The 15,529-nt window shown below is 40.9% G+C and overlaps 1 protein-coding gene and 1 long non-coding RNA gene across 12 annotated transcripts in view; one reads left to right on the top strand and one right to left on the bottom strand.

Annotated features, from left to right (window-relative positions):
* STARD9 (StAR related lipid transfer domain containing 9) overlaps nt 1–1,504 on the bottom strand; it is a 114,411-nt gene extending 112,907 nt beyond the window's left edge. For 9 of the 10 annotated variants that reach the window (XR_011258187.1, XR_011258188.1, XR_011258186.1 and 6 more), the window contains exon 1: nt 1,316–1,504. Coding sequence is in view for 7 of the 10 variants with exons in the window: in XM_069596059.1 (XP_069452160.1) it covers nt 1,316–1,362 (47 nt within the window). In the remaining 3 variants the exon portion in view is untranslated. Of the gene's footprint in view, nt 1–881; nt 1,016–1,315 lie in introns of those variants that run through there. The other variant, XM_069596061.1, reaches the window with a different exon arrangement.
* A 152-nt stretch (nt 1,505–1,656) lies between these two features.
* Nucleotides 1,657–14,778, top strand: LOC138443538 (uncharacterized). Of its 2 annotated transcripts, none has more exons than XR_011258195.1 (4): nt 1,657–1,714; nt 2,829–2,952; nt 13,006–13,112; nt 13,524–14,544. It is a non-coding gene; the product is annotated as an uncharacterized lncRNA (long non-coding RNA). The 2 variants fall into 2 exon arrangements; XR_011258194.1 differs by having other exon boundaries at nt 1,663–2,260; nt 13,524–14,778.
* Nucleotides 14,779–15,529: the final 751 nt, after the last annotated feature.

Below are 15,529 nucleotides of genomic sequence, written 5' to 3'. Positions count from 1 at the left end.
CCCAAGGATCGAACCCCAGTCTCCCACACTGCACGCAGATTCTTTACCAAATGAGCCGCCAGGGAAGCCCTGCTCCTGCTAGAACCGAATTTTGTTCTGAGAGACAACGTCTTTTTCTGACTGCTCTGTCCAAGTTTCAAGCCATCTTGTGTCCTGGAGATTTTTAAACCTCCCAAATAGTTTCAATATTGTGCCTTCAGGTCCCAAACCACATTCTGCCAGGTTTATCCCCTACCACTCACCTCCCTTCACACAGCCTCTCCTCAAAAGCCCAAAACTTTTCTGTTTCCTAAGAGCCTAAGTCCTTCGCTCTGTGTTCTCACAGAATGCTCTCTACACCTTCTCCTCCACCTGTCAGCAAACTAACTCTTCCAAAAGCGTTTGCGTTCAAACACCAAGCCTTCTGTGAAGCCTGCCCTGACTTTCCAAACATGCGAGTGGAAAAATCAGTAAGAAGGGAAAGAAATTATGGACCCTGGATGCCTCAACAGCTGAGGAGTGTAGGATCAGATTCCCGCATGAAAAAAAAACAAAAACAAAAAACGGGAACTGGCTACGCTGAGGGAAGGGCTTAGAATGACTTCCCCCTACTTCACACTTTTTTTTTTAACTTTTTATTTTTACTTTATTTTACTTTATAATACTGTATTGGTTTTGCCATACATTGACATGAATCCACCACCGGTGTACAGGCGATCCCAAACACGAACCCCCCTCCCACCTCCCTCCCCACAACATCCCTCCGGGTCATACTTCACACTTTTGAAGTCGCCCACAGAATGAAACCACGATCTCTCTGAGCCTCAATTTCCCTCTTATGCCTTACAACCTGCTTTCCTCCACTTCTTCACAGAGAAACCCATGTGCAAGCAGAAACTCACGATTCTCCCTCAGTCATTACAGGTACTCCAGAGCCACCAAGAAGAGACAGTACACCGCCGACCCCTCTCCCCACTTAGAGACACTTCCCAACCCTTCTCAGCGTATCCAGAGAGAAAGGCTCAAACTGTGCATCAAAACTTGAGCCGCGGGCGGTCCCTCAAAACTCCTGCCGGGACACAGTGACTCCGGGGACACGGACAGGACAGCCCATCCCGAGGCTTTCCACTAAGAGCTCCCCGCCAGGGCACTAATCGAAAACCCAACCCAAGCCAGGCCTTGTCCCGGCCAGGCCTTTACGGTTTCCGGACGCTGGCCCCTTGGGCCACTTTGTGTCTGATTTCTCCGCGCCAGACTCACTGAAGGGAGAGGCGGGGATCCCGCCTTCCTTTCAGCTCACTTGACGCCTCAGGCGCCCCCTCCCGCCCAGACTCACCTCTTGCTGAGGGGCCGGACCCTCACCGCCACCCGCACGTTGGCCATCCGTCGGCCACGGCTCAGACCCCGCAGGTCTGCCCAGCTGCAGCATCCCCGGACCCAGCCCCAAGTCAAGACAAGCCCCAGCCCAGCCCCAACCTGGGTCCGGCCCCGCCTGCCCCACGCGCCTCGCAGGACGACCCCGCCCATATGCGGGCCGACGCCTGGCTGGGGAGGTGCCTGCAGAGCCTCGGCCAATCCTGAGCTGGGTGGGCGGGAGGACGCCCGGGCCGCCCCGCCTCGCTCCGCCCACGCGCCTCACGGGACTGCCTCTCCCACAAGCTGGCAGGAAGCCCAGTCAGGCCTGAGGAGCCTGGACCAATCCTGAGCCTCGCGGTCGGGGTGGTGTAGATCCTGGGTGGGTAAGGCTGGCTCCCGCTTGAGAGAAACTAGCTTTTGTTTTTCCAGTGTCCGAAGCACTACAAAGTCTAGTAAATTCGTTAACACTAGACAGTTTACAGTCTTCGTTTAGTACGTTTAGTAATGTACTAAATCCTTTATTCTCTGCGTTCGCCTGATCTGTCAATCCTGTGGTTAAATATTAGGGGAACACCAATGTTTTTGCTGTTCCCTTCAAGGGACATTGTCTTTCCTTTAAAAGGCTCTGGATTCGGGATTTAGAGTTCTCACTGGCGAGCTTCTCTTAGATTGTGCTGGAAGCTCAGCGGCACCCTGGCAGAGTTTGTGATCTTGTAGGGAATAGTATCGGACAGAAATGGTTCATTAATTCATCCAAGAAGTAACTACTGAGTACCTGCTCGGAGTCAAGTGCTGTTCTAAGGCCCTGAGGATACAGTCCTAACCTTCATGGAAATTAGAATCCACAGGGAAGGGAAGAGAGAGTAAATACGTGAATATATAATATGTCGAATGGTGCTAAATGAAACTTTTTGGGAAAAGCACGGTAAGGAAATGCAGTAATGGTCTCTGTGTGTATGTAGGGAGAAAGGTGCTACTTTATATAGGATTTCAGGAACTGTACACGTGTTGGAGGGAGGAGCACTTGCAGGTATTAGTTTATGTATTTAACAAGTGTTTCCTAAGTAGTCATGTATTACGATTAAGGTCATAGCAGTGAAGAAAACAGGCAAACCTCTGACCTCATGCAACTTGGTGAAAGAAACTAATAATAAGTAAAACAAGTAAAATGTATATCAGATTAGCTAAGAAGTGAAAATAAAGCAGAAGGGGGGGTAGGAAGTGAGTAAGGAGGGTGTTGAAACTGTAAATAATATGGCCAGGGAAGGCCTTGAGAATGTGACACTTGAGAAAAATCTGAAGGTTGTAAAAGAAGAGTGATGCTGTTCTGTGGAAGGGCAGTTTCAGACACAGGGAACAGACCCTGAACTTGGTAAAAACTTGGAATGTTAGAGGAACAGTAGGAAAGCCAGTGGGGATAGCATGGAGTGACAGAGGGAGAGAATCATAGAGGTAGCATGAGGCCATGGTAACGCCTTTGGATTTTATTCTAGGTGAGCTGGAAAGCTACTGGACAATGTTAAGGACAAAGTAAAATTATTCTCAACCATAAAAAAGAATGAAATAACGCCATTTTCTGCAACATGGATGGACCAAGAGATTGTCATACTGAGTGAAGTAAGTCAGACAAAAACAAATAACATATGATATTACTTTTATGTGGAATCTTAAAAAATGGTACAAATGAACTTAGTTTTAAAACAGAAATAGAGTTACAGATGTAGAAAACCAATTTATGGTTATGGGGGCAGGGAGGGAGGGATAAATTAGATATTGGGATTGGCATATCCACACTACTATATATAAAATAGATAACTCATAAAGACCCACTGTATTGCACAGGGAACTCTACTCAATATAATGACCTATATGGGAAAGAATCTAAAAAAGATGTAGGTATATGTATAACTGATTCACTTTGCTATACAGCAGAAATTAACCCAACCTTGTAAATCAACTATACTCCAGTAAAATTTTAAAAATTAAAAAATTAAGTAAAATTATGTGATCTATATTTTTAAAGGTTTACTCTGGCTACTGTTTTGAGACTATTTTCAGGAAAGGGAAAGGATAGAAGCCCAAGAGGGACCAGTTGGAGGCTATTTTAGTCCTGCAGTGGCAGTAGTAGAGTCATGGTGATGCCTTTATATGTCAGGCATGTTCCAATAGTGGTTTACCTATCCAGCCTCCTCTCTCATCTGTTTGAATGGACTCATCCCTGGAGTATTGGGACAGCTGATTTACAATTCAAATTCACCTGGAAACCTAGTCTTCTGAATGACTTCTCTACTCACTGTGCTTTGCAGTGGAAAAAATGGCTGTATAAGGGAAAACAGTATGAAAGTTCCTCAAAACACTAAAAATAGAGCTACCTATGATCCAGCAATCCCTCTTCTGGGTATATATTCAAAGGAAATGAAATCACTGTTTCAAAAATATATCTGTATTCTCATGTTCATTGCAGCATTATTTATGATTTGCCAAGATGTGGCAACAACCTAATTGTCCACTGAAGAGTGAATGGATACAGAACATCTGATATATATATACATATATATATATGTATATATATATAGTGAGATATTACTCATCCATTATCAAAAAAGAAAATCCTGCCATCTATGACAACATAGATGAGCATTGTACTGAGTTAAATAATTCAGGCAGAAAAATCCTGTATGATCTCGCTTGTATAGAGAATCTAAAAAAACCAAACTCATAGAAACAGAGTAGATAGGGAGAATGAGGATATGTTGGTCAAAGGGTACAAACACCCAGCTATAATTTCTGGGGATCTAATGTATAGCAGGATGATTTTATTTAATAATGTTGAAAGTTGAATTTGCCAAGAGAATACATTTTTTTTAGCTCCTAGTTTGCTTTGTGGGTAGTATATCCATTGATCTTTTCCTCTGTTAATTGGAGCATAGTTGCTTTACAATGTTGTCTTAGTTTCTGCTGTACAACAAAGTGAATTAGTTGTTGTTGTTGTTGTTCAGTCACTCAGTTGTGTCAAACTCTTTGCAACCCAATGGACTACAACACGCCAGGCTTCCCTGTCCTTCACCATCTCCCAGAGCTTGCTCAAACTCTTGTCCATTGAGTCAGTGATGCCATCCAACCATCTCATCCTCTGTCATCCCCTACTCCTCCTGCCTTCAATCTTTTCCAGCATCAGGGTCTTTTCCAATGAGTCAGCTCTTCCCATCAGGCAGCCAAAGTATTTTAGTTACAGCATCAGTCCTTCTAAAGAATATTCAGGATTGATTTCCTTTAGGACTGACTGGTTTGACCCCTTGCAGTCCAAGGGATTCTCAAGTGTCTTCTCCAACACCACAGTTCAAAAGCATCAATTCTTTGGCGCTCAGCATTTTTTATTGTCCAATTCTCAAATCCATACGTGACTACTGGTAAAACCATAGCTCTGACTATATGGAGATTTGTCGGCAAAGTAATGTCTCTGCTTTTTAATATGCTGTCTAGGTTTGTCATAGCTTTTCTTCCAAGGAGCAAGCATCTTTTAATTTCATGGCTGTGGTCACCATCTGCAGTGATTTTGGAGCCCAAGAAAGTAAAGTCCTCCACTCTTTCCATTGTTTCCCCATCTGTTTGCCATGAAGTGATGGGACCGGATGCCATGATTTTTTGAATGTTGAGTTTTAAGCCAGCTTTTACTCTCTCCTCTTTCACCTTCATTGAGAGGCTCTTTAGTTCCTCTTCGACTTCTGCCATAGGGGTGGTGTCATCTGCATATCTGAGGTTATTGATATTTCTCCTGACAATCTTGATTCCAGCTTGTGCTTCATCCAGTCCAGCATTTTGTGTGATATACTCTGCGTATAAAGTAAAGGTGAAAATATATAAGCAGGGTGAAAATATACAGCCTTGATGTACTCCTTTCCCAATTCTGAACCAGTCCATTGTTCCATGTCTGGTTCTAATTATTGCTTCTTGACCTGCATACATACAGGTTTCTCAGGAGGCAGGTCAGGTGGCTTGGTATTCCCATCTCCTTAAGAATTTTCCACAGTTGTGATCCACAGTCAAAGGCTTTAGCATAGTCAATGGAGCAGAAGTAGATGTTTTTATGGAATTCTTTTGCTTTTTCTATGATCCAGAGGATGTTGGCAGTTTGATCTCTGGTTCCTCTGCCTTTTCTAAATCCAGCTTGAACATCTGGAAGTCCTCGGTTCATGTACTGTTGAAGCCTGGCTTGGAGAATTTTGAGCATTACTTTGCTAGCATGTGAAATGAGTGCAATTGTGCGGTAGTTTGAACATTGTTTGGCATTGCCCTTTTTTGGGATTGAAATGAAAACTGACCTTTTCCAGTCCTGTGGCCACCTCTGAGTCTTCTGGATTTGCTGGCATAATGAGTGTAGCACTTTGACAGCATCATCTTTTAGGATTTGAAATAGCTCAGCTGGAATTCTGTCACCTCCATTAGCTTTTTTCATAGTAGTGCTCCCTAAGGCCCACTTGACTTCGCCCTCCAAGATGTCTGGCTCTAGGTGAGTGATCACACCATCATGGTTATCTGGGTCATGAAGATCTTTTTTGTGTACTTCTTCTGTGTTTTCTTGCCACCTCTTCTTAATCTCTTCTGCTTCTGTTAGGTCCATACCATTTCTGTCCTTTATTGTGCCCATCTTTGCATGAAATGTTCCCTTGGTATCTCTAATATTCTTGAAGAGATCTATAGTCTTTCCCATTCTATTGTTTTCCTCTATTTCTTTGCATTGTTCACTTAGAAAGGCTTTCTTATCTCTTCTTGCTATTCTTTGGAACTCTGGATTCAGATGGGTATATCTTTCCTTTTTTCCTTTGCCTTTCGCTTATTAGCTATATGTGTACGTATATCCTCTCCCCCGTGGACCTCCCTCCCACCCTGGAATAAATCTTTAATATTCTCACCACCACTACCACCAAAAAAAAATGTAATTATGTGAGATGAAGGATATATTAACCAATATTAATGTTTCACAATATATACATGTATGAAATAATCATGTTATATAATTTAAACTTCCACAATGTTATATGTTAATTATATCTCAGTAAAGCTGGGATGCGGGAACTATCGCTATATTAATATCTTTCCATCTTGGCAATTCCCTGGCAGTTCAGTGGCTAGGACTCTGTGCTTTCACTCTGGTCAGGGAACTAAGATCCTGCAAGCTGAATGTTGCAGCCAAATACATATGCATTTTTGTATATATATATGTATATATTTATTTATATATATATATATATATTTAAACACATATTGTGTTCCCTGACTAGGGTGAAAGCATGGAGTCTTAGCCAGGTGTGTGTGTGTGTGTGTGTGTGTGTGTATCTTATGTGCATATAAATTTCTATCCTCAAGTTGGAGAAGTTGTCATAACAGTATTCTATATTTTTAGTTATATTGCTCATAAGTATTTCAATATGTGCCTTTGAACGATGAAGTCTACCTTTTTAACATAGACATAATACAGTTATCACAACCAAAGACGTTAGTTTCTTAACACCATCAAATACGTGATTATAAGTTTTTTAACCATCTCTTTGTTTGAATGAGGATCCAAATATTGGTTGATATGTCTTTTAATCTTTTATTCAGTAGCTTCCTTTCCCCCCTCCTTTTCCACTTTAGCATGTATTTGTTTAAGAAACCAGGCAGCTTTTTCTGTAAATTTCCCACAGACTAATTTAACAGATTGATCACTATGGAGATATTTAATTGTTTTTCTATCCTCTGTATTTTTTCTGGTTTGGTAGTTCAATCTAGAGCCTTGATCAAATCAATTGGCACCTGTCTTTCTTTTTGTGCTATTTGCAGCCACTAATGAGCATCCTCTGAATTAATTAAATCATCATTTCATTAAGAGCTTAAAGGTTCTGGACCCAGTTTCCAACAACTGGGGGCGGTCCCCTCACCACCAAGCAGTTTTCTAATACCAGCTGGGTATCCTTTGATTGAGTTCTACTCAGACATAGCATCAGATTCCACAGCTGAGTTCAGTCCCTCAAGATTGCCCTCCACTTCTGACCTCAATCACAAGTCCATGGTGTTACCTTTTCTTCTGACCCACCAGCTACAAACTAGAGATTCTGACGACCCACTCCCTGGGTATGGCTAATTTGCTAGAGCAGACTTCAGACCCAGTTGAAAGTCCGGATTGCTACTTATACTTCTGGCCTTGCTGCTGCTGCTAAGTCGCTTCAGTCGTGTCCGACTCTGTGCGACCCCATAGATGGCAGCCCATCAGGCTCCCCCATCTCTGGGATTCTCCAGGCAAGAACACTGGAGTGGGTTGCCATTTCCTTCTCCAATGCATGAAAGTGAAAAGTGAAAGTGAAGTCGCTCAGTCGTGTCCAACTCTTCACAATCCCATGGATTACAGCCCACCAGGCTCCTCCGTCCATGGGATTTTCCAGGCAAGAGTACTGGAGTGGGGTGCCATTGCCTTCTCCACTTCTGGCCTTACTGGCTATAAAAACAAAGGTTCCTAAACCCCTTCCTTGGGATTGATTTATTTGCTAGCAGCTCACAGAACTCAGGAAACCTGTTTGGTCACTAGATTACTAACTTGTTACAAGGCTATTAAAGGATATAAACTGACAGCTAGTTGAAGAGATACAGAAGGTGAGGTCCCAAGCAAGAGAGCTTTTGTCCTTGTGGAGTTAGGACTCTGCACATGGCACACAGAAGTGTTCTGGTTCCTCAGCCTAGAAGCTCTCTGAACATCATCCTTTGGGGGTTTTACGAAGGCCTTATTACATAGGTATGAATGATTACATCATTGGCCATTGGTGATTGTTTAAACTTCCAGCCCCGCCTTCCCATGGGTTGGGGAGGGACTAAAAGTGACGGTTTTCTAATCATATGGTTGCTTCACCTGGCAACCAGGCCTCATTACTCAGTGAGGTAAAAAAGTCACCTTATTAACATTATCAAGCAACACCTTTGCCAGGTTCAGCACTTAGGAAATCCCAAGGATTTTAGGAGCTCTGTGCCAAAAAGTGAGACAAGGACCAAATATATTTCTTATTATAAATCATAGTATTACGAGGTTGCAACTCAGTTTTATCACTTTTCATTTAGGAATTTAAATACTTCAAAGCAATTTTCCCTCATCAGCTGAAGGACAGGTCACATAGTAAAGGCAGGACAAATACTAAATTTTGTTTTATTTACTAGTTTTCAAAGTAAATTGGTTCATTAGCACTTTCCAAAGGTGGTTAGTAAGCTGTTGTTGTTGTTTATAACAATATTATAAAGTCATGAGTTTAAACTTATTTGGTTTGCTTCAGTCTACTACAGTTACTATTCTTGGGAGCCAAAATCACCCCAACTTTGGCCAGTGGGAACCTCACTGACTTCTTCTTTAATTAATTTATTTTTTATTGAAGGATAACTGCTTTACAGAATTTTGCTGTTTTCTGTCAAACCTCAACATGAATCAGCCATAGGTATACATATTCAGTTCAGTTTCAGTTTAGTCGCTCAGTAGTGTCCGACTCTTTGCAGCCCCATGGACTGCAGCTCGCCAGGCCTCCCTGTCCATCACCAACTCCCAGAGTCTACCCAAACTCATGTCCATTGAGACGGTGATGCCATCCAACCATCTTATCCTCTGTCATCCCGTTCTCTGCCTGCCCTCAATCTTTCCCAGCATCAGGGTCTTTTCAAATGAGTCAGCTCTTCGCATCAGGTGGCCAAAGTATTGGAGTTTCAGCTTTAACATCAGTCCTTCCAGTGAACAACCAGGACTGATCCTCTTTAGTATGGACTGCTTGGATCTCCTTGCAATCCAAGGGACTCTCAAAAGTCTTCTCCAACACCACAGTTCAAAAGCATCAATTCTTCAGCGCTCAGCTTTCTTCACAGTCCAACTCTCACATCCATACATGACCGCTGGAAAAACCATAGCCTTGACTAGACAGACCTTTGTTGGCAAAGTAATGTCTCTGATTTTTAATATGCTGTCTAGGTTGGTTATAATTTTCCTTCCAAGGAGTAAGCATCTTTTAATTTCATGGCTATAGTCACCATCTACAGTGATTTTGGAGTCCCAAAAGATAAAGTCTGACACTTTTTCCACTGTTTCCCCATCTATTTGCCATGAAGTAATGGAACGAGATGCCATGATCTTCGTTTTCTGAATGTTGAGCTTTAAGCCAACTTTTTCACTCTCCTCTTTCACTTTCATTAAGAGGCTCTTTCGTTCTTCACTTTCTACCATGAGGGTGGTATCATCTGCATATCTGAGGTTATTGATATTTCTCCCAGCAATCTTGATTCCAGCCTGTGCTTCACCCAGCCCAGTGTTTCTCATGATGTACTTTGCATATAAGTTAAATAAGTAGGGTGACAATATACAGCCTTGACGTACTCCTTTTCCTATTTGGAACCAATCTGTTGTTCAGTGTCCAGTTCTAACTGTTACTTCCTGACCTGCATACAGATTTCTCAAGAGGCAGGTCAGGTGGTCTGGTATTCCCATCTCTTTCAGAATTTTCCACAGTTTATTGTGATCCACACAGTCGAAGGCTTTGGCATAGTCAATAAAGCAGAAATAGATGTTTTTCTGGAACACTCTTGCTTTTTCCATGATCCAGCAGATGTCGGCAATTTGATGTCTGGTTCCTCTGCCTTTTCTAAAACCAGCTTGAACATCACGGTTCACATATTGCTGAAGCCTGGTTTGGAGAATTTTGAGCATTCCTTTGCTAGTGTGTGAAATGAGTGCAATTGTGCAGTAGTTTGAGCATTCTTTGGCATTGCCTTTCTTTGGGATTGGAATGAAAATGACCTTTACATTGGAAAATGAAAGTCATTGGAAAATGACCTTTTCCAGTCCTGTGGCCACTGCTGAGTTTTCCAAATTTGCTAGCATATTGAGTCCAGCACTTTCACAGCATCATCTTTCAGGATTTGAAACAGCTCAACTGGAATTCCATCCCCTCCACTAGTTTTGTTCGTGGTGATGCTTCCTTAGGCCCACCTGACTTCACATTCCAGGATGTCTGGCTCTAGGTGAGTGATCACAACATCGTGATTATCTGGGTCATGAAGATCTTTTTTGTATAGTTCTTCTATGTATTCTTGCCACCTCTTCTTAATATCTTCTACTTCTGTTAAGTCCATACATTTTCTGTCCTTTATTGAGCCCATCTTTGCATGAAATGTTCCCTTGGTATCTCTAATTTTCTTGAAGAGATCTCTAGTCTTTCCCATTCTATTATTTTCCTCTATTTCTTTGCACTGTTATACATATATCCCATCTCTATTGAAACTCCCTCCAATCTCCCTCCTCATCCCACTCCTCTAGGTTGATACAGAGCCCCTATTTGAGTTTCTTGAGCCAACAGCAAATTCCTGTTGGCTATCCATTTTACATATGGAAATGTAAGTTTCCATGTTACTCTTTCCATACATCTCACCCTCTTCTCCCCTCTCCCCATATCCATATGTCTGTTCTCTGTTCGTTGTCTGTCTGTTGTCCATTGCTGTCCTGTAAATAAATTCTTCAGTACCATTTTTCTAGATTCCACATATATGCATTAGAATACGATATTTATCTTTCTCTTTCTGACTCACTTCACTCTATATAATAGGCTCTAGGTTCATCCACCTCATTAGAACTGACTCAAATGTGTTCCTTTTTATGGTTTAGTAATATTCCATTGTGTATAAGCACCACAACTTTATCCATTCATCTGTCAATGGACATCTAGTTTGCTTCCATGTTCTAGCTATTGTAAATAGTGCTGCAGTGAACAATGGGATGCATGTGTCTCTTTCAATTTGGTTTCCTCAGGGTATATGCCTAGGAGTGGGATTGCTGGGTCTCATGGTGGTTTTATTCCTAGTTTTTTAAGGAATCTCCATACCATCTTCCATAGTGGCTGTATCAATTTACATTCCCACCAACAGTGCAAGAGTGTTCCCTTTTCTCCACACCTTCACCAGCATTTATTTATTTTTTTAAGGTGGGCCATTCTGACCAGTGTGAGGTGATATCTCATTGTAGTCTTGATTTGCGTTTCTCTAATAATGAGTGACGTTGAGCATCTTTTCATGTGTTTGTTAGCCATCTATATGTCTTCTTTGGAGAAATGTCTGTTTAGGTCTTTTTGCTACTTTTTGATTGCATTGTTTGTTTTTCTGGTATTAAGTTGTATGAGCTGCTTGTATATTTTGGAAATTAATCCTTTGTCAATTGTTTCATTTGCTATTATTTTCTCCCTTCTGAGGGTTGTTTTTTCACTTTGCTTATAGTTTCCTTTGCTGTGCAAAAGCTTTTAAGTTTAATCGGGTCCCGCTTGTTTACTTTTGTTTTTATTTTCATTACTCTAGGAGCTGAGTCATAGAGGATCTTGCTTTGATTTATGTCATCGAGTGTTCTGCCTATGTTTTCCTCTAAGAGTTTTATAGTTTCTGGTCTTACATTTAGTTTTCTAATCCATTTTGAGTTTATCTTTGTGTATGGTGTTAGCAAGTGTTCTAATTTCATTCTTTTACATGTAACTGTCCAATTTTCCCAGCACCATTTATTGAAGAGGCTCATTGACTTTTTACTCAGCTCCTGTAGCCTCTGCTAGCTTCCTTTATTTCTGACATGACAGGAAGTTTCAGGTGCATCTTGAACATGTTCCAAGTGTGATATAGGCCTTTTCTTCAAGGACTTCTGGTTCCTTTTATGTCTTTATTTTTTAATTAAAAAAAGTTAAATTGCAATACTTTTATAAATTTTTGTAACATATAATTTACATATTAGTTTATGTAAGGCCATGAAATAAGATAAATTTAAGAGGATTTAAACCATATCAGACATCTTTTCTGACCACAATGGTATGAAACTAAAAAGCAATTATAAGAAGAAAACTGGAAAATTCACAAATATGTGATTAAACAAATGCTACTGAATAATAGGTCAGAAAAATAACAAAGAAAGCAATGTAAAAAATGTAAGACAAAAGCAACAAACATAATAAACATAACAAAACTTCTGAAATACAACAAAACAGCTGTAAGAGGGAAGTTCATAGCGAAAAATGCCTACTTTAAGAAATAAGAAATATCTCAAATAACCTACTTTTGCACCTGAAGGACTAGGAAGAAAATTTCATTTCTATGCTTTTTAGTTTATGTATATACTATATATACAATATATTTTTATCCTCCCCCTTTCTTACATAAGCAGCAACATACATACTACTCTGACTATGGTTTTGTTTCTTTGTTTTGGCTTTTTGGCTGCCCTGCATAGCTTTTGGAATCTTAGTTCCCCAACCAGGGATTGAACCCAGGCCACAACGATAAATGCACTGAGTCTTAACCACTGGGCTGCCAGGGAATTCCTGATTCTGACTTTGTTTTATACTTTACAGTATATCCTGTGTATCACTTGCTGTCAGTATAGAGAGATATACCTCATTCCTTTCTACGTCTGCATCGTGGATGTCCATAGTTTATATATTATCATTTCTTACTAAGAGCAAATTTGATTGCTTCCAGTCTTTTGGTACTAGAAGTATTCCTGGTGTAAATAGCCGTATGCATACACCTTTTCTTATTTTCGCCAATACGTCTTTGCAGTAGGTTCCTAAAAGTAGAATTGCTGAGTCCAAAAGAAAATGCTTATGCACTTAAGCTAAATATTCCCATTTTCTTCTGTAGGACTTCCCTGGCTCAGAAGGTAAAGAATCTGCCTACGATGCAGGAGACCCACATTCAATCCCTGGGTCAGGAAGATCCCATGGAGAAGGGCATGGCAACCCACTGCAGTATTCTTACCTAGAGAATTCCATGGACAGAGAACCTGGCAGGCTACAGGCAATGGGGTTGCAAAGAGTTGGACACAACTGAGTGAATAACACTTTTTCTCCTCCGTAGGAGCTATATGAATGATTTTTGTGTTTCCATCAGTAATACTGAGCATTTCTGTTTTTCCACAGCCTCATTAGCAGGGTATCTCGACAAACTTTCAAATTTATGCCAATTAGATAGGTGAGAAAAAAGCACCTCAGAAGTTTTGATCTGAATTTCCTTTGTTAGAATTGAAGTTACACTGTTCTGTGATTTAACCAAGCTAGCTTTCTCCCTCAGGACTTCTTAAAGTGACCTCACTGTGATTTATAAAGTAAAATTTCAGAGAATCCAGAATGGTTTCCTTAACTAAGTTCCATCATATCCAGTTCATACTTTTGGAACATTCTGCCTGAAGAAATAAAAGGAATAGCTTAGAAAGGGTTATCAAAATCATCTTTGTTTTGGTTATATCTAATAACAGCAATGACTTTCAATTATTATGTACTAGCGACTGATTCGGAGAAGGCAATGTCACCCCACTCTAGTACTCTTGCCTAGAAAATCCCATGGACGGAGGAGCCTGGAAGGCTGCAGTCCATGGGGTCGCTGAGGGTCAGACACAACTGAGCGACTTCACTTTCACTTTTCACTTTCATGCATTGGAGAAGGAAATGGCAGCCCATTTCAGTGTTCTTGCCTGGAGAATCCCAGGGACAGGGGAGCCTGGTGGGCTGCTGTCTATGGGGTCACACAGAGTCTGACACGACTGAAGTGACTTAGCAGCAGGGACTGATTGGTTTTTACGCATTATCTTGTTTACTCTTCCCAAGAATCCATGAAGTAGGTACTGTTATCTCATTTCAGAGATGAGGAAAATGAGACTGATACTAAATAAGTTAGAAAGAATACACAGCTACTAAACGGTGGAACTTGGATCTAAAACCAGATCTAATTTGCCTTTGCTATTACTCTCTGTAATGCAGTAGCTAAAGACAAGCCCTGTCTCTAAGTCTCTGAATCTGGAGTTGGAGATGAAAAGAGTGTAAGATGAGCTTGGAGAGAAAAGGCAACGCAGATTACTGATACACTGTTCAGTGAGTCCCACCTATCATCAGGTTTTCTGCAGAAAGCCTTCCATCCTGCAGTTTTTCAAGTAAATCTTTATTGACCAAGGTAAATTTTTACACCCCACAAAAGCTTAGACTCAGAAAAGAAAATATAAGTTACAGAAAGTACTATTAGTATCTACTGATCAAAAATGTTGCCATCTTGAGGTAAATTAATTTTTGACAAGGAAGCATATTGTCTGTGTAGGGTCTCCTTGAAAATGTAATCTTACCACAGCCTTCAGGAAGTGAATGACTTTTCCCTTTTACTAGCCTTCTACATTAAAGTGATTCAAAGTCTCAAGTAAGATATTTGAGTCCTGTTTTGGTATCCTAAATTTGGGTAGTGCAACCTTGGAGGTCCATCATCTCCTAGAACAGTTCATAAATTCCTAGACTCCTGCTCTTACCATGTCCTAATGTAAATCTTTTCCTACAAACATTTATGTGGTTTTCCCAAAAGAAGAGGAAATTAACTTGGAAATGGTGAGAAAGGAAAAAGAAAAGGCAAAATAAAAAGAACTCTAGAACGTCATCTGCTTATCTTGAATTATACTAATTTCTAAGATAAACTTAATGAGTAGATTCCACAAATTGCAGAATAAATCTCATATAAATTCATGTTTTACAGGGATTACCTTAGGAAATTCCATAATACATTGATTAATTTTATTAATATCTCAACTCTCTATTTTGCATGTCAGGAAACCCTTTGGGTTTTCCTGTTCCTCAGACTATTTTCCTAACTATATGGAACGTTGAGAGGATAACAGGGGTCAGGTTGGCAGAATCACAAATCAGAGCAAGGGGTAAAATAAGAAAAGTGCCAGAAAAATCAGGCAGCAACGCAAATTTCTTCAGAATGGTCTCCATAAAGTAGCATTATTCTTGTGTTGGAAGTGAATTCACAACTCTCACACATCTAGTGTAAGTAGAAAAACATTCAGAACTATTTTTGTTTGGATGGTTTTATTGAGAGTATCTGGGGCTTCCCTTGGGCTTCACCAGTGGCTTAACGGTAAAGAATTTGCCTGCAATGCAGGAGACACAGAAGACTCAATGCAATCCCTTGGTTGCGAAGATGCCCTGGAGGGCATGGCAACCCACTCCAGTATTCTTGTCTGGAGAATCCCATGGACTGAGGAGCCTGGTGGGTTACACTTCACAGGGCCACAAAGAGTTAGACACTAATGAAGCAACTGAGCACTCACGCATGGGGCTTCCCCTGGTAAAGAATCTGTCTGTCAATTCAGAAGACGCAAAAGCCATGGGTTGGGAAAATCCCC

Source organism: Ovis canadensis, chromosome 7, assembly GCF_042477335.2.
Source record: "Ovis canadensis isolate MfBH-ARS-UI-01 breed Bighorn chromosome 7, ARS-UI_OviCan_v2, whole genome shotgun sequence".
NCBI classification, from domain to species: Eukaryota; Metazoa; Chordata; class Mammalia; order Artiodactyla; family Bovidae; genus Ovis; species Ovis canadensis.
The sequence above is the reverse complement of the archived record's forward strand: the minus strand, read 5'-3'. Positions and strand labels throughout refer to the sequence as shown.